The sequence below is a fragment of the Ceratotherium simum genome, chromosome 1 (assembly GCF_057802395.1).
Source record: "Ceratotherium simum simum isolate JZ-2026a chromosome 1, ASM5780239v1, whole genome shotgun sequence".
Taxonomy (NCBI): domain Eukaryota; kingdom Metazoa; phylum Chordata; class Mammalia; order Perissodactyla; family Rhinocerotidae; genus Ceratotherium; species Ceratotherium simum.
The window spans coordinates 108,723,373-108,749,043 of record NC_141900.1 but is presented as its reverse complement, the minus strand read 5'-3'; the positions used below and the strand labels follow the sequence as shown (position 1 = coordinate 108,749,043).

General features: G+C 42.5%; 1 protein-coding gene and 1 long non-coding RNA gene across 9 annotated transcripts in view; one reads left to right on the top strand and one right to left on the bottom strand.

Annotated features, from left to right (window-relative positions):
• The window catches only part of RNF32 (ring finger protein 32), a 43,307-nt gene extending 22,925 nt beyond the window's left edge, over positions 1-20,382 (bottom strand). The window contains exons 1-8 of one of the 8 annotated variants that reach the window (XM_087433706.1): positions 17,727-20,118; positions 17,523-17,592; positions 17,288-17,376; positions 16,499-16,763; positions 12,475-12,617; positions 9,740-9,772; positions 8,796-8,920; positions 8,523-8,631 (exon numbers count right to left, since the gene is read on the bottom strand). In XM_087433706.1, coding sequence (XP_087289832.1) covers positions 8,523-8,631; positions 8,796-8,920; positions 9,740-9,772; positions 12,475-12,617; positions 16,499-16,763; positions 17,288-17,302 — 690 coding nt within the window. In that variant the 5' untranslated portion in view covers positions 17,303-17,376; positions 17,523-17,592; positions 17,727-20,118. The other 7 variants (XM_087433693.1, XM_087433714.1, XM_087433700.1 and 4 more) reach the window with 7 other exon arrangements.
• Positions 20,383-20,649: 267 nt separating this feature from the next.
• The window catches only part of LOC147918345 (uncharacterized), a 30,692-nt gene continuing 25,670 nt past the window's right edge, over positions 20,650-25,671 (top strand). Inside the window, exons 1-2 of the long non-coding RNA XR_015552722.1 lie at positions 20,650-21,244; positions 23,309-23,387. This is a non-coding gene — a long non-coding RNA (uncharacterized LOC147918345). The remainder of the gene's footprint in view (positions 21,245-23,308; positions 23,388-25,671) is intronic.

Sequence of the window (25,671 nt, the reverse complement as noted above, 5' to 3'; positions counted from 1 at the left end):
AAGTGTTTGTCTCTCCTTCATTTCTGAAGGATAACTTTGCTGGATAGAGTCATCTTGGTTGGCAGTTTTTTCCTTTCAGCACTTTGAATATATCATCTCACTCTCTCCTGGCCTGTAAGGTTTCTGCTGAAAAATCCGCTGATAGCCTAGAGGTGTGCTCTTGTAAGTTATGTTTATTTTTTTCTTGCTGCTTTTACGATTCTCTCTGTCATAGATTTTTGACAGTTTTATTATAATGTATCTTGGAGAAGATCTCTTTAAATTGAGTTTGTTTGGTGACCTATCAGCTTCATGAACTTGGATATCCAAATCTCTCCCTGATTTGGGAAGTTCTCAGCCATGATTTCTTTAAATAAGCTCTCTGCTCCCCTCTCCCTCTCATCTCCTTCTGGGACTCCAATAATTTGCATATTGCTTCTCTTGATGGTATCCCAAAGATCCTGTAGGCTTTCTTCACTTTTTGATTCCTTTTTCTTTGTTCTCCTCTGACTGGATAATTTCAAAGGTCTTGCTTTCTACTTTACAGATTCTTTCCTCTGCTTGATTCATTCTGATGTTGATGCTTTCTATTGAACTCTTCACTTCATTCACTGTATTCTTCATCTCCAGAATTTCTGTTTGGTTCTTTTTAAATATTTCTATCATTGTTTTCATGATTTTGTCAAATGGTCTTTCTGTGTTTTCTTGTAGCTCATTGAGCTTCCTTAAAACATCTCTTTTGAATTCTTTATCAGGTAAATCACAGATCTCCATGTCTCTGGGGTTGGCTACTTGAAGATTAATGTGATCCTTTGGTGGTGTCATGTTTCCTTGATTTTTATGTTCCTTAAAGTCTTGTGGTGCTGTCTTGGCATGTGAAAATAGCAGTCACTTCCTCCAGTCTTCACTGACTGACTTCAGGAGAGAAGTATCTTCCATCAACCCTGCTAGGTATTTGGAACCTTTCTCAGACCTTCTACGGCTACGCCTGCTCCGCGTTTCTTACTCCCTCTCGCGGTAGAATTCTTAGGCTTGTGTGTCTTTTCTTGACCCTGCGACACACCAGGCTGGAGGCGGACAGCCTCCCCTTTGCCTTCCCAAGGGTGAAGCTGCTCATGTTTGTGGCCTCTCCTTGGCCTGTAGGTTTGGGCTGGCTTTCTTCATGTGCTCACTTAGCTGTCTGCCAAAGCTCACCCTCACATCAGGAGTGTGCACAGGGGGCCCGCCACAGGGGGTGGAGGTGCGTGGAGCACTGGGGGCCAGTTGGGGGGGTCTGCAGGTGAGGTATCCCCAGCAGCTCATGGGCAGGCTTCTTGACAGAGTCCAAAACACAATCAGTAGATCCACATCCCTTTCATGGCCTCTGTGAGTCCTATTTGCTGTTCTCCCAGCCTCTTCCCACCCCCCAGTCATGCAGCTCATGACTCAGTAGTCTGGATGGGGCAAGATAAAGATGCCTCTTGGGCGGCATCCCACACTGCAGAGGCCAGGTGCTCGCTCAGGTGCTCTCACTTTCCTCTGTGGGAGAAATCGGGGTGAAATCTCTCTCGGCCTTGAGCTGTGCTTCCTTGGGGGAGGGGTGACACACGTGAAGTCAGCTGTTCCTCTGACCCTCTTCAATGCATCCAAACTTGTATTTTTTTGTTCCAACTATGTGCTGGAACTTTCCCTCCCAAAACCTGGACTTCCACAAAGGCGCTGTCATCTGTGGGTGACTGTCTAAGGCACTGCTCTCCAGGGGCTCCCAGACTGCGGCTGAGTGGGGCTGGAGCAGGTTCATGGGCCACCTCAGGGTCCGCAGCTGGGACTGAGGCATGTATGCCTATTACCTGACACAAGGGTGGCCCAGACTCCTCCTGGGTCCCTTGGTCTATGGTGCTGGATCCTGCAGCTCCCACAAAGGCACTTTTGTCCATGGATGGATGCTAAACTGTTGTTGCTGGGGGTAGAGATACAAGTGAGGGATATTTTATTTGGCTATATTGCTGATGTCACGCCCAGAAAAAATTTTTTTCTTATCAGTACTTGTACATTCCTTGTTAAGTTTATTTTTAGGTATTAACTATTAAGAAAGAGATTTTTTTCCATTGCATTATATATCTGATTATTGTTACTTTATAAGAAACAATTAATTATTGCATATTTATCTTGAATTTGAACCTCTTCTAATAGTTTAGTTCTAATAATTTTTCAAATGATCTTATACTTTTAAATCCTTATGTATAGAAACATATGTGAATTATATTATACACACACACACACATACACACTCTATTTTGTTTTCTTGTATGATTGCATTGGCGAGGACTGGCCAAAGTGTGATGACAGTGGGTAACCTGTTTTGCATCTTTAGAGTTTCACTGTCTAAAATAATGTGTTTTTAAGTTTCTGATATATAGTCTTTATTATGACAAGGAAACTTCATTTAGTTCTAGTTTGTTGACTATCATTATTAGGAATGGCTGTTAAATTTAATTTAATATCTTTTCAGTAAAGATTGAGATGCTTTAATATAATTTTTCTAATTTTTATATTTCTTTCCATGTTTTCTATTTCTATAGGAAGTAATTTCAATTATTTTTTTCAGATTTAATGGCATGAAGTTGTATACAATAGTGTCTTATAATTTTAAAATGATTTCCACATAGATGGTTATGCCTCCCATTCTGTGTCTGCATTCTGCTCTAATTTGTTTTAATCCTGGTGAGAATTTACCTTGTAGTTGTTATTGTTTTTTAAACTCTGATGAGATATTTATCTTATAGCTTCTCTTTCCCAAAATATTAGCTATTGGCTTCACTTAACAGTTTTACTTTTCTCCTAATAAATTACTTCTTTTATCTTTATAATTTCTACTTCCTACATTTAACAATTTTTTAGTGTTGTTTATTTAGCTTTCTGATTTGAATGGTCAGTTCATTATTTTTCACCTTTCTTGTTCAATAATAAATGTACTTGACACTAATAACTGTCCTCTAAGTACAGCTTTAACTATATACACAGAATACTAGTGTTCTCATTATTGAGACAAACACCAGAATAGTGTATAATTTGGATTCTAAATTTCCAAATACACTTTAAAATTCATTTATTTTCTATTTTATTTCTTTTTCGTTGTTTGCATTTGTCTCATTTCTTTTGGGCATGCCTTTACAGAGAACATTTTTGTTTCATTTGGTTAGAATGTGTCTCTCAGAAGCAGCTACTGGGGATTTCTTTTCAATGTAATTCAGGAGTTTGTTGTTTAATAGGGAAATTTATCTCAATCATGTTTGTTGTAATTACTGTTACATTTTAATCCTATTATACTCATTATCCTTTCTTGTTGCCTTTTCCTGACTTTTGCTGGAACTCTTTTTGTATCACCACACACATCTCTACCTTGGTCTTTCTAACTGCTGTGTTGTAATCATTGTATGAATGTTTCCTTGGGGGTGAACTCTCTGGTCGTTTATGGTTCTTTTATAATCATTGCTATAGTGAACATACTCATGAACATACCATAGCAAACATTTATGAGTATATCTGTAGGGTAACTTTCTATAGGAGGGATCAGCCAGCAGGACTGCACATTCTCAGTTCTACCAACGGCTTATAAGAATGTCCATTTCCCCCTCATTCTCATCAGCACTAGATAATTATCATCAAACTTTTCAACTCTTGCCAATCTAATAGGTAAAAAAGGTTCTTATTTTTTTTTATTTTAGTTTTCTTTAACCATGAATAATGTTGAACATCTTTTTATACAGTAATCATACACCTGTAGTCCTTCTTCTATAAACTGCTTGTCACGTATTAAGGAAATCTGCTTCTAGTCCTTTGAATTACAAATACGTTTTCCTGATTTGTCACTGGTCTTTTTATTCTTCCCCCCATACATAAGTTTTGAAGTTTTATGCAGTTATCAATCAGTTCCCCTAGGATTTGTGTGTGTGTGTTTATATGTGTGGTTTTAAAAATCCTATGAGAAAGGTCTTTCCCACTTCCAGATCATAAATTTATTCTATAATGCTTTCTTCTAAAATTACTATGTTTCAGGGCTGGCCCCGTGGCTTAGTGGTTAAGTGTGCGCGCTCCGCTGCTGGTGGCCCGGGGTTCGGATCCCAGGCGCGCACCGACGCACCGCTTCTCCGGCCATGTTGAGGCCACGTCCCACATACAACAACTAGAAGGATATGTAACTGTGACGTACAACTACGTACTGGGGCTTTGGGGAAAAAAAAAAGGAGGAGGTGGAAGTAAAATTACTATGTTTCAGTTTTTATATGTAACTCTTTGTTCCATATGGAATATATTTTGGTATAAAGGGTGAATCCCATTTTTGTTTTTACCCTCTCCCTTTCTTCTCCCATCCTCCCTTTCCTTCTCATTCCCAACTCCCTTGGATTTAGAAACTGTGTGTCCTAGGTCTACACTGCTAGAGTTTATCTTTACATTTTAATTGTTAACATTACACTGCATTTGTATTCTCTTTTCTGTATGTGAGTACGTGTGAGTGCATAATCCATTTAAGGGTTAGTTGCAAATATCACAACACTTCACCCCTAAATCCTTCAGCATTTGTCTCCTAAGAACCAGGACACTAGTTGATCATGACAATACAATGAACATGCTACGGAGATTTAACACTGATGCGTCACTACTGTATACTATATGATCCATAGTTACATTCCCAAATATCCCAATTACAGCACTTGTTTTAGTTTTAGTTTTGATCCAGGATCCAATCAAAGCCATCTCATGATATTTAAAGGTTACATCTCTCAGACTTCTCTATTCTAAACATTCCCCAGCCCTTTTTTTTTTTTTTTATGACATTGACATTTTATAGGTGAAGCCAGTTGTTTTCCAGAATATTCCTCATTTTGGGTTTACTTGATTACAGGTTTTCTCATGATTAGGTTCAGGTTAAGCATTTTGGGCATGAAGGTGCGAGGCTGATGTTTTCTCCTAGTGTACCCTGTGTACATTAGAGGCATGGTGTCACTGAGGTGAGAATGTCCACCAGGCTTTTCCACTATAGAGACGTCTCATTCTCTTCGTCAGTTATAAGTGATCTGTGGGGTGGTACTTGGAGACTGTGTGAATATCCTATTCCTCAACAATCTTTCACCCAATAGTTTATAGTAGTTTACTGACATAAGTTCTCAAACTGTCATTTGTGTATACCTCCATATAGTCTGGACGCATCTATAGAATCCTGAGTAATGCAAAATTCAGTAACCTAGTTCAATAATCTTCCAGATTCCATTAAAACACGTTGGTATTTTAAAACAGTAGATTAAAATTGTAGATTAACGTTTCTCAGAGCATGCCTCTAGCTCAGTGAGTTCCATCGAGTTGGAAAAGGTAGCAAAAAATTGTCAGATTGCAAGAGCCATTCAGTAAATGATCAGAAGTGGTCTCTATCCTAAAGGACAGCCTCTGGGCTCTATCTATACAGGCATTTAAGCATCTAAGGCATATGCCCTATGGGCAACCAGGAGCAGTGACAAGAGTATGTACCTACTCCCAACGTGAAGGTTGGGGTTTACAGATTTCAGATGTTTATGGCCACACAGGATAAGTGAGCTATGGTGAGGTATGAAGAAAGTACAGAGAAGGTTTAGGAAACTGGCAGAGAGAGCTGGGGATTCTAGAGTTAATTAAAAAATCAAAAGCAGAGGCAATTATAAAATGCCTATTTGTGCAACAAATTATGAGTATAACTTCACTAAATTAAAATACTTTTGGGGAAGGACAATCTGAATTATAGCATGTGTGTACAGTCAGTTGAGTCTCATGACTTTTTGCTTTATGTGAAAGCAAAGTGTAGCCAATATTTTCAAAAGTTATAAGATGATGCTTGCAAATAAAAAAATATTTATACACGTAAGGTAAAATGACTATCAAACCTGTAGTTAGAATTTTGTAAGAGAAAACAATGAATAATTTCTGATTTGAGAGCCAACACACTATTATATATTAGAATTACTACGAATAACTCAGAGAATAAGACTTACTGTCAGACTACAGAATATAGAAAAGCATGAAAAGAATATACGAGAAGGATGAAAAACAATTGTGGAAGACAGTCATTTCCTGACTTGAGAATGACTGACAACACAAGAGATTACTAGTCCTTGAGATGAAAGACAATGCTGAGAAAATGATAAATTGGCCCAAAAAATCAGGTCGACTATAGGGAGCGAGCATGAAGACTCCAGGCTAGGTTGAAACTATTATCTTGGTCAACGGACAAAGACTTTTTAAAAGTAGATAATAAACTCAGAGGCACTAAGATCTAGAAATGGGAAGGAGTCTTTCCCAGGATTCTGTGCTCTTTCCCTAAATGTCCTTGCCCCCCAGTTCATGCTGTAAGGGTTGTGAATGCCTTGGAGAATATAATTTTTTATTATATAAAGGTAGGAAAAAAATGTAGACTCGCAGATTCTCTATCCGAAGCCTCCCACCTCCCTTCTTCGGCCTCCCTCTACTTCTCCCAGGGGCAAGAGCCTAGGCAGGAATTGCCCTCCTGCAGAGCTCCTCTCAGCCCCCACCAGCCAGAGGGAGGAGGGAGGGGACACCTCCCAAGGCCAGGAGAGGCAGCAGCGCTTCTGGCATCTCCAGGCAGCGCTCAGACGGCCCTTGCCACAGAAGCTAATCTCTCCACCACTGGTTCAACCTCTCTGTCTTCAGGATACACGGTATTTTGAGGTCATTTGCTCACATATTGCAATGAATGGTGTCCTACTCCTGAGCACAATTGTGTATATTTTCTTGATCACATCTGAGGCATAATGATGTCACAATAAGCCACAATTCTGATTTTCCTCTGCACATACTGATAACTACATTGCTTGGAACAATTACCTATGCGATCAGGCAGGGAACTGGAAAAAATTCGCGATCACACCGCTTTATCGTCAAGCTTAAACCCACTTACTTTTAGGATTCCTACGCAGTTCTGAGATACTTTCCAGAAGCCCCCCCAGCCAGGTTGCGTGGAAGGATGGCAAGGTTGGAGGCGCACGTGAGGGTGCACAAGAATCAGCACCCGGCCTGAGAAGGTCCGAGAGGCAGTCTGAGAAAAGCACGGGGCGAGCTCTGGACGCGGTCTCTCCACCCAAAGCCCAGGCCTGAGGCTCCTCTTGCTTTCCATGCTCACGGGAGTCGTTGCGGGGGAGAAAAGGGACTCCTTTACACAGCAAAGAGTAATTCTCTATCACTCATGACTCCAAATGGGAGTGCGAGATAAAAAACCAAGTTTAGAAAAGATCTAAGTACATGCGTAAGGGACCCTTCCACAAATGATGGTCATGAGAAAGCGTGCCTCTGAGGAGTTTTATCTGAGTGACTTGAGGCTAACCTGTCGGAACACCATACCCTCATAGAGTGCTATTAAAAACACATGGAGGGGCCGGCCCCGTGGCTTAGCAGTTAAGTGTGCGCGCTCCGCTACTGGCGGCCCGGGTTCGGATCCCGGGTGCGCACCAACGCACCGCTTCTCCGGCCATGCTGAGGCTGCGTCCCACATACAGCAACTAGAAGGATGTGCAACTATGACATATAACTATCTACTGGGACTTTGGGGAGAAAAGGGGAAAAAAAGGAGGAGGATTGGCAATAGATGTTAGCTCACAGCCGGTCTTCCTCAGCAAAAAGAGGAGGATTAGCATGGATGTTAGCTCAGGGCTGATCTCCCTCACACACACAAAAAAACACACATGGAGTATTGCTAAATCCAGAACAATTAACGTAAAGATTAACTTGAACAATATATTAGCATTTAGAATAAATACACACTTTCAAGTGCCTACTGTGTGCTAGGCCTTTATAAACACTGCTCTAAGTCTTAGCACAGCTCTGCCTGCAAGGTGAAGACCATTACTTCCACATAACAGACGAGGGAGCGTGGAGCGGCCGTGATGCGCCTGAAGCCACAAGCTGAGGCGGCAGAGCTGGGATTGGAACCTGGGCTCACTGGCTCCCTCCACACTGCCATGCCTGTCCTTTCTGTATGGGGCACAATAATGGAAAACTGTTCAACAAGCTAAAAAAGAGTAAAAATAAAAGATAGAAAATGGTTAAAAGAAAGGGTAGAAACTGAAGTTATTTCTTTCTAAAACTCCCGCATTTGGTGATCCTGCGAGGCCCGGGGGGGCACTCAATAAAATCACAGCACTTGGGGTTTTATCATCATCAAGATTCCTTCCATTTGTTTATCTGCAGTTCAGGGGATGTGAAAACCTGAATCTTGTTTCCATTCTTTTATCTGAAGATATCAGTTTATTTAAAAAATTGTCACAAAATGGCCAAATAAAAGTTGCTTTGAATTTAACCTTATTCCAATTTTATGAACTTTATGATTTAACTAGAAAAGAAAATCTGAAAATATTTTACCACCTGGGTTGGAAAGCCAGTTTAAATTGCACAGGATTATTAGCAGTGTCTCAAACATTTTTAAAAAGCCTAAAACCTAAGTCAGCCTCTGAGCTTCATGGCCTCTGCTCGCCTCCCTGGGCACACAGAGACTGTATGGAGAAGGAAGGGTCTCTGCCTACCTTGTCTTCAAAGAATCTCCTCCTCAGCCTGGCGTCTGTGGGAGGCACCGTCCTCCGCAGCTCTCGGTACCACTTTCTAACCACGTGTCCCCTCCAGGAGGCTTGGATTCTAGAACACGGATGTTTGAAGTGACTCCCTCAGGATGGCTGCATTTAACGAGCACTGCAGAACTCACGATAAGCCCCTGCCGTGCGGCCACCGAGAGGTCAACCCCGCCGTCTGTTGTGTGTGTCCCGCTGGCTCGGGGCCGTGGGGGAAGGGACTCCTCTCACCTGGTCGCACACTTTATTTTGAAGAGCCGGGCCCCATCGTGAATCACCCTGGTTTGATACTGGTTCTTTCTACAGAGAGGACAGGTTTTTTTATTGGTGAACTTTTCAAAAGCCTGAAGACATGCCTGAAGAAAAACATTTCACTTAAAAATTTACGAGTAATTACTTATAAACGACATTTTTACTTCTAATGTAATTATAGTGTTCTTTTCTCCCATAATTATGAGACTTAGTCCAATTTAGTTTATGAAGTAAAGAAGTTTCATCAGATGTTAACACCTTCCTCATGAAACTTGTTCCAAAAATGATATTTTACAAGAATATACATGCAGATACATCAAAACCTTCTGAAACAACTCAGGGAAAGGTAGATGATACCCATGTGTAGGGCTGCCATGCACTAAATCACAGGAAGGGAGTTATCACCCACTTTGATGTCCATTACCAACAACAGGCGGTTACACAAACATCTGTGGTTCCTTTGTCACATAACATTCACCATTTTCAAAACAGGATGAATTGTACTGTAGGCTAAAGTCCTATTCTAACTGTAAATGGTGGTTATGGATAAAGTTAAGCGGCTCTTTTTAGGAGACTTGAACTGAGTAGGAGCAGGCTGCACCATGACGGGGGTGGGGGGTAGGGTGGGGGTAAGGTGGGGGTAGGGTGGGGGTAGGGTGGGGGTAAGGTGGGGGTAAGGTGGGGGTAAGGTGGGGGTAAGGTGGGGGTAGGGTGGGGGTAGGGTGGGGGTAAGGTGGGGGGTAAGGTGGGGGTAAGGTGGGGGTAAGGTGGGGGTAGGGTGGGGGTAAGGTGGGGGTAGGGTGGGGGTAAGGTGGGGGTAGGGTGGGGGTAAGGTGGGGGTAGGGTGGGGGTAAGGTGGGGGTAGGGTGGGGGGTAAGGTGGGGGGTAGGGTGGGGGGGTAGCGTGGGGGCAGGACCACTCACCCTGTGGAACACGTGGGAACATGAGAGCAGCACCTGTTCAGAGAAGACAGGAAAATGTTTCAAGTTTAAATTAGTTTAAAAGAGAAGCAGCGTAAATGCATTAATTAAAAGAAAAATTCTGAATGCTTAAAAGGTAAGCTGTTGTTTCTTTGAAAAATTAAAAAAGCAGATTAATGACCTTGATATTTATAATATTTAGTGTTTAAGTTTAGCACAGCACAGGTACACAATCTCAACAAGAGAAACTAAGCTAACAATCCAAACCATCAATCACAGGAAGTTTCTACCAGCCATTAAAATGAGTGTACCCTTAGAAAGGAAACAATGAGGAAATAGGTGCACTGCACTTCCCGGGCAGCTCCTGAGAGAATGCAGACTGTGGGGCGGGGAGGGGGTGCAGAGAAAGCGTGAGCAGATGCCTCTGTTTAGGGCTTGGTTCAACTACACTGCACTCTGAAACGTTTTTTAAATCACAGCTTTATTGAGATATAATTTGGACACTCATTTAAATAGCAATAAATCCTAGACATATGAATCACTTTTTCTTTTTTAAATGTAGGGAAAGTGTGATCAGAAGAAAATTTCACCTTTCTGTGACCCAAATTTCCCACCAAATGGTGACATTCTGGGCTGTGACAAAAGACAGATGCTTAGACTGAATAAAGAAAAAGGTAGTGGTTCTTCTGGGAGGAGGAGACATGGGGTGAGACCAGGACAGCCAGCACCGTGGGCTGTGAACACAAAGGCCACTTCTTTCCCTGAAACGGTGGGACTAAGGGAAGCATTCCTGGCCAGGAATCTGACCCGGTGAGCCAGGCTTCAACCCCGGGGAAGACTGACACCTCAGAGGCCCAGCAGCTGCCTGATCTCAGGAAGACTTTCCAGCTTTCAAAGTGACCATTCCCCCTGCCTTCGTTCAATCTACACTTTTCTTCTTAAATGGGAAGAATGGAAGAAATATTGGGTTGAATAGAACTCAGAAAGTTCTAAAACCTTTCCTTGAAACTTATTGCCAACAAGAAGCCTCAGCTGGGAAAATTCAGTAATATTGGTCCCTTTAATGATCACAATTTAATCTAATAGCAGTGTTTTGTGTACTCACTCACTCTTTACAGAATAATCTTTCAGAGTGTTTTACCATTAGTACTTGATGATCTATATTGAATAACATTATACTTCTGTATATTTAAAATATTATACTTTTAAATGTCCATAAATATTTATTATTAGCAAACATTCCCTGACATAAAAATAAATGATTAAGTGGTGGTAAATACACTAAAAATGTCCTAGAAGTTAGGATTAGATTCCAGCTGGACTTGAACACACTTCCTGAGTTGGCCTCCTGTGGGTCACTCAAACTGTTTATTTCCTCATCTGTTAATGGGTATAATGCCTCAGAGAGACATGAGATTACCTGAAGACCTATAAAATCATTAAATGTTGGGAAAATGCCAACTATTGCTTATAACTAAGGAAAAACCTAAACATGAGCACACTAACCGGAAATGCAAAATAAACACAAGTGTCTATATCTATAACCAAACAAAGATATAGAACTTACTGAGAAATTTATGAAAAACAGAATGGAAGAAATGGTGGGCATGATACATCCTGATCCCTCCTCTCAGGATAATTCAACTTCAAGTTCTCATTCTTCATACAACAATCAGGCCAAGTATTCATAGCATAATGAGGAGAGAGGCTGCTGGGGCCAGAAGGACTCTTTGTGGCTTTATTAACTCTTTTCTTACACTAAAATACTAAATTGACAATTCTGTGTTTAAGGGCTAAAATCTTTACAAAATACCCAGCTTTCCCATATGCCAAATTAGGTCTGACAGAGAACTGGAACATAAGTATGTTCAGATACTGTGAATTCAAATTAGTAAAGAGCAAAAGTTTCATGTCTGTGAACTAACTCGCTAACAATGAAACTTACTAAAACAAATTAAGTCTGAGAGTTTTTGTGCCAGGGCAGTAAGTAAAGCCTGGGTTCTCAGGCTATGAACTTTAAGCCTGCTTTCAACTATATTAGCTGTAGTTTTCCAGCAAACCTCCCCGTGCCTGCTCTGTAGGACGCATAATGCCACATACATGAGAAATCATTGCAGGGTGGCCATTAGCTCAAAAAAAAAAAAAAATTTCTAGGAATAGAAGTGTTCCTAACTTCCAGGAGATGACAGTTTAATTAGGCAAAGTGTGAACAGAAAAAAACCTATGACATAGACTGATCGTATATTATCTGTAATATCTTCAATCTTACTACGGTAGTTTCATGAATATAGACTATTAGAAGATTTTACTTAAAGATTCTTCAACAAATTCTTTGGAAATAGTCAAGCATAGTTTTTCTTTTCTTTTATGATTTCAATTCACAAAACAACTTAAAAATTCCTTTTTGCGTTCACCCTTCCTGCCCTGGGACACAAATGCTTCCTCCCGTCAGTTCTCAACTTGCTCTTCAGCTATTTACGTCCAGGGGAAGGGGAGCATTCCTTTTGTACAAATTTGTACTTCAGAATTAATATCATTCAGTAAATAAACAAAACTGGTTAATGAGGGTGTTTAGCTCTTTGTCACAAACATACTTTAATTAATGGAAAAGAAAATTAAGCATTTGAGGGTCATGTAGGAGGGAAAAACTGGAGAAAGAAGCTGGGAATCTTCAGCCCAGTTCCGAGCCTATCACTAGAGAGGCCCCTATGCTTGCTCTGTCACCTCAGGCTAGCCACCTGGGGGCGGAGCTCAAACTCTTCCTTGCAGATGGGGCAGGGCTGCACGGAGTCCCCTTGCAGGACAGATCTCTGTTTCACTTTTTCCCATTCATCTGATGATAGTGGCAGAGGAGGAGGTTCAAACAGGCCCAACTTCTGTGCTAAAGTTAAAACAATACAAAATATGAGTTAAAATATATTTTAGAATATGGGCACTCATACAGAATCTTAATGACATTATTTTGCAAACGAATATTAAAGCAAAACATTCATATCACATACAGCCAAGTACTGCAAGACGACGTTTCAGTCAACGACGGACCGCACGTACCACGGTGCCCCCCTGGGATAAGGCTACGTAGCCTGGGTGTGTGGTAGGCTGTACCATCCAGGTTTGTGTACGTATACTCTAGGATGTTCGCACAGGACGAGACTGCCTGACGCAGTTCTCAGAATGTGTCCCCATCATCAGGCGATGCGTGACTGTACTTGATTCTACCACACACAGGATGCCACTTTTCTACGGGCGCACAGAAGTCAATGATACCTTACATATGTTTTATGTTTTTATTTACAAAGAATTTCCCATATCTTATTTCATTTTCACAATACTTCTACAAGCAGGCAGGACTGATACCCGATTTTACAGAAGAAAAGCCGAAGAACACTGTGTTTTCACATGTGTTGGCCGAAGGTCCTCCTCATTTCTCACCCGCGTTCTCTCTCAGCCTGCAGCAGGGCCTTCTCCCAGCAGCTTGTTTCTGCCCCTAGTTACCTTCACAACATGGATGTCAATCACGTTTTTCCCTTCTACAACACTCTAGATGTATAACTCCTGTCAGGATCAGTTCCTTAATTCAGCAGTAGGCGAGTACCCACCACGTCTCCTCTGGATCAGGCATGGAGCTTATACTCCAGGGGGACACTCACTCTGCCAGAGGCCCAGGCAGAACACTGGTGGTGACGCGAGCCCCAGAGGAGGGTGAAGGGATAAAGCGTCAATCTGCAAGGCCATCTTCAGAGACAGAAGTGTTATATCTACGAAAGAACAGGAAGCTGTAACAGGAACACTCAGAGTAAAAAAAACAGATCTTGAAGATTGGAATTCTTATAGTAGAAATGTGGAATTCAACTGAAAGACTAGAAGAGGAAGTTAAGATAATCTCACAGAAAGTAGGAAAATAAAAGAAAACAGGAGATAGAAAATAAGAATATTAAAGGATCAGTCTAGGAGGTCTGACATCTGAAAGAACACAGAGAAAATGGAGAGTAAAAATTTTAAAGAAAATAGTCCAAAACATTTCCTAGCAGAGGACATGAGTGTCTAGTTTGACAGGGCTCAGCAAGGCCCAGAGCAAAGGACGCACACTAAGTGCCGTCACGTGAAACTTCAGAACTTAGAGGAAAAGCAGATCCGAAAATCTCTCAGAGAGAGAGGAAAACAGGTCTCAAAAGGGACCAGGACTCAGAACTGCACCAGACTTATCCACAGCAACAGACACTAGAAGGCAACTCTGTCAAAATTCTGAGAAGAGAAAGATGCCCATATTGAAATTCCTTATTAGCTATCAATCAAATGTGAGGGCAGAATAAAATATCTTTATGTCTGTAAGCTTGTACCTTGGTCTCTTATGCACTCTTTCTCAGGAAGCTACTAGAGGAGCAACTTCACCACAATGAGGAGTAAACCAAGAAAGAAGAGGCCGTGTGATCAGGGAAAGAGGATCTAACACAGAAAGAGCCAAAGGCAATCAATCCACAGGACGGACGATGCTGAGAATAGATCCCGGGTTGATAGCTCTGCACCAGCCCTATACAGAGCAACTGGTCCAGAAGGGAGAATGATGGAGGTTCTAGAAGGACTGTCTCCACAAAGATAAAACCAAAAGATCATCTACTGTATTTTAATGTATTGAGAGAAGACCCTTCCACAGGAAATTTTTTTGGGGTGAATTTTGGATCTTTTCCTACCAGTTATTAAGACATTATAAAACTACATTAAAACGGTGAGATATGGACATAGAAACAAACACCCCCAAAATCACATATACAGTCTCTGTATCTCTCTCTCTCATATAAACATGGAAAACCTGGCATTTGCAAAAGGTGTGGCCACAAGTCATCGAAGAAAGAATGGATTATGACCTGAGGGAACAATCTAACAAACGTTTATACCAATAGATTTTCCCCAATACCATATGCAAAATAAACTGTCATGAGAGCTCAATGTGAAAGGCAAGACTTTAAAGGTAAATAAAGAAAATGTGAGGAAACCTCTGTGATCTTAGAATGGGTAGGATTTCTTAAATCTCCCAAAGCATAAACTACAAAAGGAAAAACTGACGGATTTAATAGTAATTAGAATGAAGATTTTATTCAGCGTAAAACACATAAAGTTAAAAGATGGTGACAGACGAGGGGAAGACATTCTCAGTGGCTAAATCAACAAGAGATTAATACGCAGACTACACAAGGACCTCCGGCAAGTCAGCAAGAAAGGACAGAAAACCTGAGTGCAATATTATATATAGATAATAACAAAGAGCATATGGTTCACCCTCATTAGTAACAAATACTACGTGTAAAAATTTAAATAATTTTTTTCATAAAGAGCTCCCAAAAGAAGGACTCATTTCCTCTCCTTTATAACCTCATTTTCCAAAATGGGAAGTTCTTCCTGATGTCTAATTTAAATCTTTCCTGCCAGTTGACTATGATGAAGCTATTTGATCACCTTCATAAACTGTACATGCACAATGGAAGACAGTCACTAAATTACTGTATCACACTATTCCCAGCCTCTATGTGGTCTTGAGCTATGCCATTTTCTAAACTACAACCAGCACTGTCAGCAGTTCAGAGGAAAATGATAAGGTCTCGCGTGGGCATCGCTGTGGCACGGCGTGGCTCCAGCCCACGGGCCTTCCAGTGCCTCCTCCGTCCACCACACTTGCTCCAGGACACAGCCAAACCTATTTTCCACGTCCAGCATCATTTAAAAATCTTTTCTATTTCTAACTTTTCAGTTTAACATAATTGCAGACTTGAAAAGATTGTGAAACCAGATAAAGAATCCTCACGTGCCAGTGACACACGCTGCTTCCTCAAATGCTAACATTTTACATAACCATGGTACGGTGATCTCATGTGGATCCAACACTGTCAGTTAATCCACATTCCTCACGGGATTTCCTTCTTGTCTCACGGGTGTCCTTTTCTCTGACGCAGATCACACGCTGCACACACTGCACTCCATTCTCACGTCGCCTTTGTCTCCTAGAATCTGGGACAGTTCCTCAGTCTTCATCTGCTTCTCTTGACTTGACCCTTTTCTTGAAGACTACTGGCCAGGACTTGTGTAGAACGTCCTTCAGTTTGGGTTTGTCTGAGGTTTCCTCACGAGTAAACTCAGATATGCATTGTTGGCAAGAATATCAGGGAAGGGGTGCTGCACCTTTCTTGGGGCACGGGCTCGGGAGGCATGTGACATCGGCGTGTGTCACTGGCAGGGATGGTAACTTTGGTCACTCGGTAAAGGGGACATTTGCCGGGGCTGCCACCGTAAAGCCACAGTTCCCCTCTGCAGTGAGTTCGTATCTGGGCGATGCCGTGGGACCACGCCCACATCTATGTCTCAGCATGACCGCCACTGGCCCAGCACCCACTGACGGCTGCCATGACTGTGGGGTTTGCCAGTGGTGATTTCCTATTTCTAGCCCCTGTCTACCATATTTATTAGTTGCCATTCTACTATAAGAAAGAGCCTTTTCTTTTCCATTATTTATTTATTCAAGTATTTATTCTATCAGTGTGGATTAATGGATATTTAATTCCATTTTTACTTATTCTACTATCATTACTATCTTTATTTTCTTGCTCAAATTGCCCCCACCATCATTTTTAAACTTCACTACACATACATCTTTCTGTAAGATTGTAAATTAAAATAAATTATTCCCACACCAGAAAAAATTATACTATTAATCTCCACTAGGTTCACTAGCTCTAACAAACCAAACTCAGAATGGCGAGATTAGCTTACCTAAAGTTAACGGTGGCGGTTTTGGATCAAGAACATATTCTTCTTCTGGGTCCTGCACTTCAGGGCCTTGTGTAGTCTTTCCAAGCCCAGTATCTACTATTGCTTTCGCACTTCTTTTCAGAGATTTGGATTTGTGCTCTTTCTTCTGCACCTTTGTCTTGGAATGATCTACTAGTGAAAGATTTCGCAGCTGAAGATCATGCAGAATGTGATCTTGTAAAGCAACAGCAGTGACTGCTAAGTTCTCCTGTTTAGAGGAACGACCCTGAGAAGTAGAAAAAAGCCCTAGAGACAGAACATTATGTAAGGTATCATTCCGAAGGAAACCTGGGCTTGACTACTCGGCCTGACTACATACAGACCACACCCCACAGTGCAGAGAGTGCCTGCCCCGCTGTTCCCCAAGCCGGAGCAAAGCCCATCTCTTCACTGACGCTGATGACACAGGAATATCTTTTCATTCAATTAGTGAGGCCTTAATCATAATATGAATAAATTCATTATGACCTATAAAAGCCGTGCATGCCTGAACACATTCTGTTTCACTATAATTAAATTAGACTCCAGGCAAATCTTGCTTCTATTATACTAAAGAGAATCTTGCATTTAAGTATATGCTTTTTTTTGGAACACTTACACAGAATTAAATTGCCGTGCAGCTAAGAGATGCTTGCAGTAGGTACTACAGCGTAGCAAGGTTTACAAACTATTTTTTTATACTCTCAAATAGATGAATTAAATATATGCATGAGTAAAACAATGTGTATGTTTTACAAAAGGATTGTGTACCTTATATTTTAACATGCTGAATCAGGAGGAGTTGTTGCTTGGCTACATCAGATTATATCAGCATATGACACCACGTTCCTTTACTTCTTCTACTGTCAAAACACAGTCAACAGACAGTCACAGTTAGAGTGTACATACAGATCTCTGAAGAGGTCTATGAGAAGATATGTCGGGAGAGTGTAACCGACAGTGAAGTGTGGGAAGGCCGACCGGAGCCCCGCAGTATACCAGGCACCCTGATTCCGGAGGAACTGAAGCCAGTCACACCCTGATTCAGCCCTGTCCTCAAACAGTTCACCAGCCAGCTGGAGGGAACATATTAATAGGAATGAGAACAATCTACTGCTAAACATAACGACGCACGTAAGTACAACAAAAATTCCCACTAAAAAGACCAGAGAATCGTAAGTGAAATGCCTCCTAAACAGGTAATACTTACACTGGGGTTTGCAGGACGGATCGAGGGAAACGAACAAGCCCCTCTACAGCTAAGAGAACAGCAAAGTCACTGAACCAGGAACTCCGAGCAGCACGTGTGCTATTTGGGGGAGAGAGGGAGCCAGGAAGAAGCTGGAGGGGAAGGGGGGTCTGGCTGACGCCCACCTGTCCAGAACGAGGCTGCAGAGAACACGGGGAGCAGACAAGCCCGGGGCCCAGTCATGCTCACGCTGTCTGCTGGGCAAGACACTTCACAGATCTGAGACTCAGCGTCCTCACCCTAACACAGGTGTCACAACGCATACCTGCAGGGGTACCGTCAGGATTACACGAGACCACCTTTGTCAAGTATCTAAAACCAATCCTTTCACACAGAAGACACCCTGTAAATGGTTATTCTTGCTCCACTTCCCTTTGAAGCTGGTGGAAGAATCTGGAATTGGCCCTTCTAGTTTTTAGACAAGGATATATTTTATGAAGAGTCCAAAATATACTGAAATGGAGAGAAAAAGTAAGTTATTGAAGTAATCTGGGAAATAGTATTGAGGGCCTAATTTTAAGACTAGAAAGAAATTAATCCAAAATATAGTTCTAGAGATCAACACTTGCATTAAATTAGCCCAGCATGGGGTGCGCGCGCTCCGCCACTGGCGGCCCGGGTTCGGATCCCGGGCACACACCGACACACCACTTGTGGGGCCATGCTGAGGTGGCGTCCCACATACAGCAACTAGAAGGATGTGCAACTATGACATACAACTATCTACTGGGGCTATGGGGAGAAAAAGGAGGAGGATTGGCAATAGATGTTAGCTCAGGGTGGGTTTTCCTCAGCAAAAAGAGGAGGATGAGCATGGAGGTTAGCTCAGGGCTGACCTTCCTCACACACACACAAAAAATTAGCCCAGCAGGATAAACTTACTAAGGAGTGAGTGAAAAGCCAGAAAAGGAAGGGCAGTGGGAACAAATCGCTGAGCCCTCCAGGCCTTAGGAGCTGCTAAGATCCTTTAGAAGCTAGATGGTAGTTTTTACTGCAACCTTTCCTGCTCCCTTTCAATTCTGTCCTCAAGAGACACATGAAAGAAGTTTCCATCCAATATTTCCTCACAATACCCTACGTTGGAGAATGGTGGAAGGTATTTAAAATGCTGGAAGATCACTAGCAGAATCGTCTACTTTCCAAATGCCCATAACCCGGCAGAACACAGCTTACATCGGACTAAAAATTGTTTGATAATCATAGCTGGCTAGCCGGTCTACGATTTTATCTCAGGTATCTACACCCCAGGCCACCGTGATTAATAGAGTTGACCTTAAACCAAAAGACAGCCACTTATTTCTCCAGCAAAATGGGTTTATTTGGGATCAAAAAGGATTGCAGTTTGGGGTCTGCAATCATGGCAGCCACTACAGCGTGAGCGAGAGGGGAGGGGAAACGCTTTCATAGAGGGGAGGAGGAAGTTGGGAGGCTGCCATACACAGAGTCCACCGGAAGAAGTGAGTTGACGTGTAGTGGCTTTTCATTGGCTGAGGGGTGACCAGCTCTCTTTGGCTGAGCTCTTGGTCAAGAAGAGGAAGTCTTTCTTCCCCTTGCTGGGCTCCCCAGGGACACAGGGCATGAGAGCTCCCCATTCCCGCCTCCCAACTCCATTTTAATGAGGTTCTATGTATTCATTTTCACAATGTCAAGATAAGAGCTTTTAAAAACAGCCCCTTCTATGTCCTATAGTATCATTATTTCAGAGTTGGAAACTCTTTCCAAATATTTAGTCCAACTCTACTTTATGAACCAGAAAATATATGGGGAGATTAGTGACTCCTTCAAGATTATATCATTAGTCTGTGGCAATGATAAAGTTAGAAAATCCTTGTCCAGTACTAAGAACTAAAATTAATAGGAATGCACTTTCTTTGTAAATTCCATTAACAACTAGTTAAAAGAGGTAAAGTTTGGTAACAAAAAATACCATTTTGGTGCCAAAGTAATTAGTTACCAATTTGTCTAAGTGACCTTAAGCTAATTAATGAAATACTAATTAAAAACCCACGATACATACAATTTTTAAAATACATCTCCACACAGTGTCTTCTTCTTATCTCTCATAACATGAATTCCTTGTTCGTACATTTTTGATGAGATTCCACTTAGAATGGCCAGAAGCACACAAACAGATGTGAAATTACATCCTTAAAATTCTCTGTAAAAACTTTCAACTTTGGACTTGGCTCCCCTTTTAGTAATGGCTAGTGTTAGGTTTTAGAAATTACCCATTTCAGACAGTTAGCGTTTTTTAGGCCCTCCCAAGAAACAGTCACGAATTAAGTAGGCTGGGCGGGGGGCTGGGGGGGGCACTGGAGGACCCCTCCGGACTTCACAGTAGAGGCCCCCCTCCCCACTCGCTGTGGTCACCATGGGCGATCCGCAGTGCCCCCCCTCCCCCTCCCTCCCCGCCCCTCCTCCCTCCCTCCTCCTGCTCCGTGGGACGGTCCCCCCTCCCCCTGCTCGGGAGGTACCGGCCACCACCACTTTTGGCTCACTCACCGCTGCCGTTGCGCCCGGCTTCCGGGCCGCTCGCCGTTGCCTAGCAACCGCCGCCGCGCCGGTCACGCCACCGCACGCATACTCAACGGCCCAGCCCCGCCCGGCGCTCTGCGCGACCTTGCGGGCGCCAGCCGCGGCTCTGCCACACCGCGCATGCTCGCCGGCCAGGCCCCGCTCACAGTACAGAGGTCTCTGTACTGTGTCGCCTCTGCGGCACTCTCACACTGCGCATGCTCGCTGGCCCTGCGCCCTGCGGCACCGCGCATGCTCTGTGTTAGGGGTCGTGGCGCGGCTGGCAGCACCGAGCATGCGCGTCCGCACCAGGCTCCGCCGCGCTGTTTTAAGCGGTGTGCTGGTCAGAGCCCCAGGGGTTTCTTCTGGAACGTTATGCTTGGCGTTCACTGAGCTTTTTAGACCTCTGGTTTTCAGCACATTCGACAGAATTTCAGCCATACTCATTCAAATATCTTTTCTGCCTCCCACCCCAACCCTCCTCTCCACTGCACTTACGTTTATGTCGGACTTCTCGCTAGACAGATAGGTGTCAGAGCTCACTGATGCTCTGTGCATCTTTAAGTTTGCGTTTCCTCTCATCTCGGATAATTTCTATTGCTACGCCTTCAAGTTTGCTAACCTTTTCTTTTGCAGTATTTAGTGTCCCCTGGAGTGCTTTTCGTCCCCAGAAGTGGAGGGGGTCTCTTTACCTCTTCCGTACGTCTCGTGGTGCAGTGCTGGTGTTCTCCAGCTCCCGGAAGACGTGGAGGAGAATTATTCCAGCCGTCTCTATAGGCCTGTCCATTAATAGTGTGGTCTGTGTAATTTCGGTGTCTGTGTTCACTGATTTCTTTTTCTTCTCATTATGGGTTGTTTTTTCCTGCTGCTTTGTGTGCCTGCTCGTCTTTGATGGATGCCAGACATGCTGGGTGCTGGCTTTTTTGTGTTCCTTTCCGTGGTTTCAGGCTTTGTGTGTGACACAGGTAAGTCACCTGGAAACAGTTTGTTGCCTTTAGCCCAGGCTACTTTGTTCCCATTACCTGAGACGCTGGGAGTGCTTTACCGGGTGCCCACGGTCAGGAGCCGCCTCCACACTGGCTGTCGGACTGTTGCCAGCCTGTGTGAGCTCTGAGCTGGTTCCGCCGTCAGTGGTTCGTTCTCAGCTGTGGGTGGTGTCCTCAGGTGCGTGCGCCCAGCAGATCTCAGGTAAAGACCCGAGAAGAGCCCTCTCCAGGTCTCTGGAGCTCTCTTTATCTGAGGGTCTTTCCTCTCTGATATTCTGTCGAGACCCTAGAATTCTTAACTCTGTGTTCTCAAAACAGACTGTTGTCCCCTGTTTTGGTTGTGGCCCCAGAACTCTCCTGGCTCTTAAGGATCACAGTCCTGCACTGCCTGTTGTCCAGAGTCTGAAAACCATTGTTTCATATATTTTGTCTGATTTTTTAGTTGTTTGAGGTAAGAGCTTAAATCTGGTCCTTAACACTCCATCATGGCCAGAAGTAGAAATCAATCGAAATTACTTTTTTTGATGACAGTGACTCAATTTTGTTATTTAAACTTGTGTTTGGAGTTTTATTGAAATAAAGTTCAGCTGAAAGTACAAAGAAAACATACAAAATGCAAATAGTCATTTGTTTTTTTTACTTCCCTGAAAGTGAGGTCTAAAGAAATTACCAACAAAGTTGATTGGAAATTGATCGTTGATTCAAGGATGTCAGAAAACCACCGTGCCCTGGCCACAGAGACTTAATTGGGATGGGCATATGACCTAGTGAGGCCAATCAAATGGATGCAGTCTACTTGTGGGAGCTGCTGGAAAATTCCTTTAATTCCCCTACTGAATGTAGAGACAAGAAAAGACGTGAAACTGCGGCTGTGCCGCTGTCTTGTCGTCACAAGATGAGAGCCTGAAGCTGTTGGGGGCCATCCCAGGAACCTTAGAAGGAGGATTATACAGGAAATGGCAGAGATTTGGATAGGGTCCAAGCCTGGTGACATAGTTAAGCCCTGCAGCTAGCCCTACTCCTGGTCTTTCCGTTTCCTGTGGTGAATCAATTCCCCACATGCTGCAGCCAGTTTGGATCTGGTTGTCTGTTACCTCTAACAGGAAGAATTCCAGTGATAGATAGGTGTGCTATTCCCACCTTAGGGCTGTGGGAAGATTGAAACGTCGCCTGTATGGGAATTGCTTAGTACAGTGCTTGCTGCTCTTTATATCCATTTTAAGGTATTTTGCTTGAACTTCATAAAGTTCTATGAAAAAGTCGCATTTTTAAATTCCCTCTCTCCATCCAAGTGTTTAAAATTTTATGACAGTTTGATACCTGCGTGTTTTCTACCCAAAAGAAATTGGTCTTTATTGTTAGCCACACAGAATATTTTTCTGTAGGCTTTTGCTTGAAAATTTAACTTTGTAATTCTTACTTTGTAATTCTTGATGAAAGCAGAGCTGACATGGTTGATACTTGAAGAAGATGCTATAAAGGGCATGTTCCTCATCCCTCCTCAAGACAATGTGTTCTGGGGCCGGCCTGGTGGTGCAGTGGTTAAGGTCACGGGTTCTGCTCGGGTGGCCATGCTGAGGTGGCGGCCCACACAGAGGAACTAGAACTACCTACAACTAGGATATACAACTATGTACTGGGGCTTTGGCGAGAAAAAAGAAAAAAGAGGAAGATTGGCAACAGATATTAGCTCAGGGCAAATCTTCCTCAAAAAAAAAAAGAATGTATTCCCTCCTTGGACTAAGTGACGTGATCAGCATGCAGCATCTTGGACAGGGTTCAGTAACATGGGTAACTCACCTGTCTTCCTCCCAAAACTGTGCTTTATTTTTATAAATATATAAAAAAAAATATATATATATAAAATATATATAAAATTTATATTTTAACATTATGCCTTTAGCTTTTTTGTTGGTTTAACGATGGGCCTAAGACATTGCACACATGCAGAGCACGTTTGCATCTCCTGAAAACCCTTGTTGAGTACGTTCTCCACGGTACTGTTTCCTGCCTTTTGTGTCACACATGATTAATTTATTTTAGGATTTCAAAAACATGAAGTGGATGTTCTGGGAATGGTCTGAAGAGAAAGGACTGAAGAAGACTGAAGAGAAAATTAGAGGTACATGTAGATGATAAGATGTGTTTGGTTTGCTCTGCTTAGTTGCACGGAGAAGGACATGGATGTGCTTAGAATGAACAAGCTATGCTTCTGTTCTCCGCTATGCTTATGCAATAAGCTGTCGTGTGTGGCACTATATTTAAGAGATACATGTGTAAACACTGTGACAAGAAAGGAGATGATACCTGCACATCTCAAAGGAGAGGCAGCCAAAGATGGGAGGGGCTAGCTCGTTGAGTGGGAAACATGTAGATGAAGGGAGACTCTTATCCTCTGTCTTGCTTGTGTAGGAACAATGCAGGGAAGGTGTCCAAATACTAGAATTGGCAGTTGGAGTTTGTCTCCTGGTTGAAGATGAGGTTTTCCCACGATTACACTAGAGACAAGGGCTGAGAATGTATGGGTCCTTAACACAGCCCGCCCACGGGGTGTGGGTTTTCCCACCTGCGTAGCCTCCAAGCACTGTGCTGATGGACGCCTAGGCAGGATCAGGATGGTTCTTCTTGGTTCCTCATCCGCCTCCTCACATGTTTAATATCTTAATGCTCTCACGTTTCTCCCTTGTTATCTGCAGAATATTCTTGATCCTACTCAATGCACATTCTACTCCTGCCTCTCTAAACACAGTCCCTGACACTGAAAATAAACCTAAGAAGCAGAAATCAGTGGTGTAGAGTCCATCTTCTTCTTTACTTTAGCTCTCAATTTTAACTGTGAGCCAAAACACCTTTCCTTCCATTTATTTTTCTGAATCTTTAGTATTGCCTTTAACTTCCCACCAAGGTGTCTAGATTTATTACCGTTTCCATTCCTAAATTTACGTCCACCCGAGTCCTTCTTTTTTCCGATAACTCAAAGTCCTTCCTGTGCCATATGTGAGGTCCAGCACTCCTCAGGAGATGTGTGGTCCCTCCTGGTTCCGCAGCAGCAGTCGCTGTCCAGACTCAGAGATACCAGTGAGACTTTCTAAAGTATTTTCTTTTTTTTTGTGAGGAAGATCAGCCCTGAGCTAATATCCGTTGGCAATCCTCCTCCTTTTTTTCCCTTTTTCTCCCCAAAGCCCCAGTAGATAGTTGTATGTCATAGTTGCACATCCTTCTAGTTGCTGTATGTAGGATACCGCCTCAGCATGGCCGGACAAGCGATGCGTTGGTGCATGTCCGGGATCCGAACCTGGGCCGCCAGTAGCAGAGTGCACGCACTTAACTGCTAAGCCACGGGGCCAGCCCCTAAAGTATTTTCTTTTCTAGAAATTCTACTAGTTTTATTTCGTTTTTAGTAAAGAAATGAAAAAGAGCTTAGGACTAGTTTCAACTCTGCTGGCGAAATGCGTGTGTGTGTATATACATATATATATATAATATCTGTGACAAGAGGCATGATGATGACATCATTCCTGTTCAAGTTAAAACAGCGGTAGAGTAACACTAATGAAAACACAGCCTGCACTGGAGAAAGGGAGGAGGGATCATCCTATTATAGTTCTTTGCCTATAATTTACAGTCGTGGACATAACAAAAGAGCCCCTTTAAAAACTTGTTTGCTGAATATAAAATGGAGAAAATTCATTCTTTGTTGTTGAATCCAATATATTTAGAAACAATTTATCACTTTGGTGAAGAACATTGTCCTACTGTGATCTAATAATGGACATGATAAAGATATTCGTGCTAACTACGCTGTTATCCCCATGTACCAGACACTTTAAAAATCTTGCCAAGGGCAATTATGCATATTCATCGTATCAAAGTTTGATTGGGTAATGTGGACACTATTCAGACATTTGTGATTTTTCTGCCCTAATCAAAAGTGTTGGGAGGTGTGTAAAAGCATCACAAATGCCAGGTTACTAGTATAACCTCTAAAATAACCTGGGAATTACATGTGTGCTGGTTTCTAACCACTGCAGCTAAAGCACAATTTCTCTGAAAATTGAATTAGTTGGTGCTCTGATATGTTCAATGCAGTGGAGGCTGTTTCCTGATTGCATCCAGACAAGTTTTTTTAATTAATAGATTTTATTTATTTAGTACAATGTACAGATAAATTAAGCAGATAGTACAGAGAGTTCCCATATGCAGTTCCCCCTATTATTAACATCTTGCATTTGTATGCTGTATTTGTTAGAATTGATGAACCAAGGTTGATACATTTTTGGTAACTAAAGTGTATATAGTTCACATGAGATTCACTCCTTGTTTTGTATACTTCTAAAGGTTTTGACAAATGCATAATGTCACATGTCCACCATTAGATTCACTCCTTGTTTTGTATACTTCTAAAG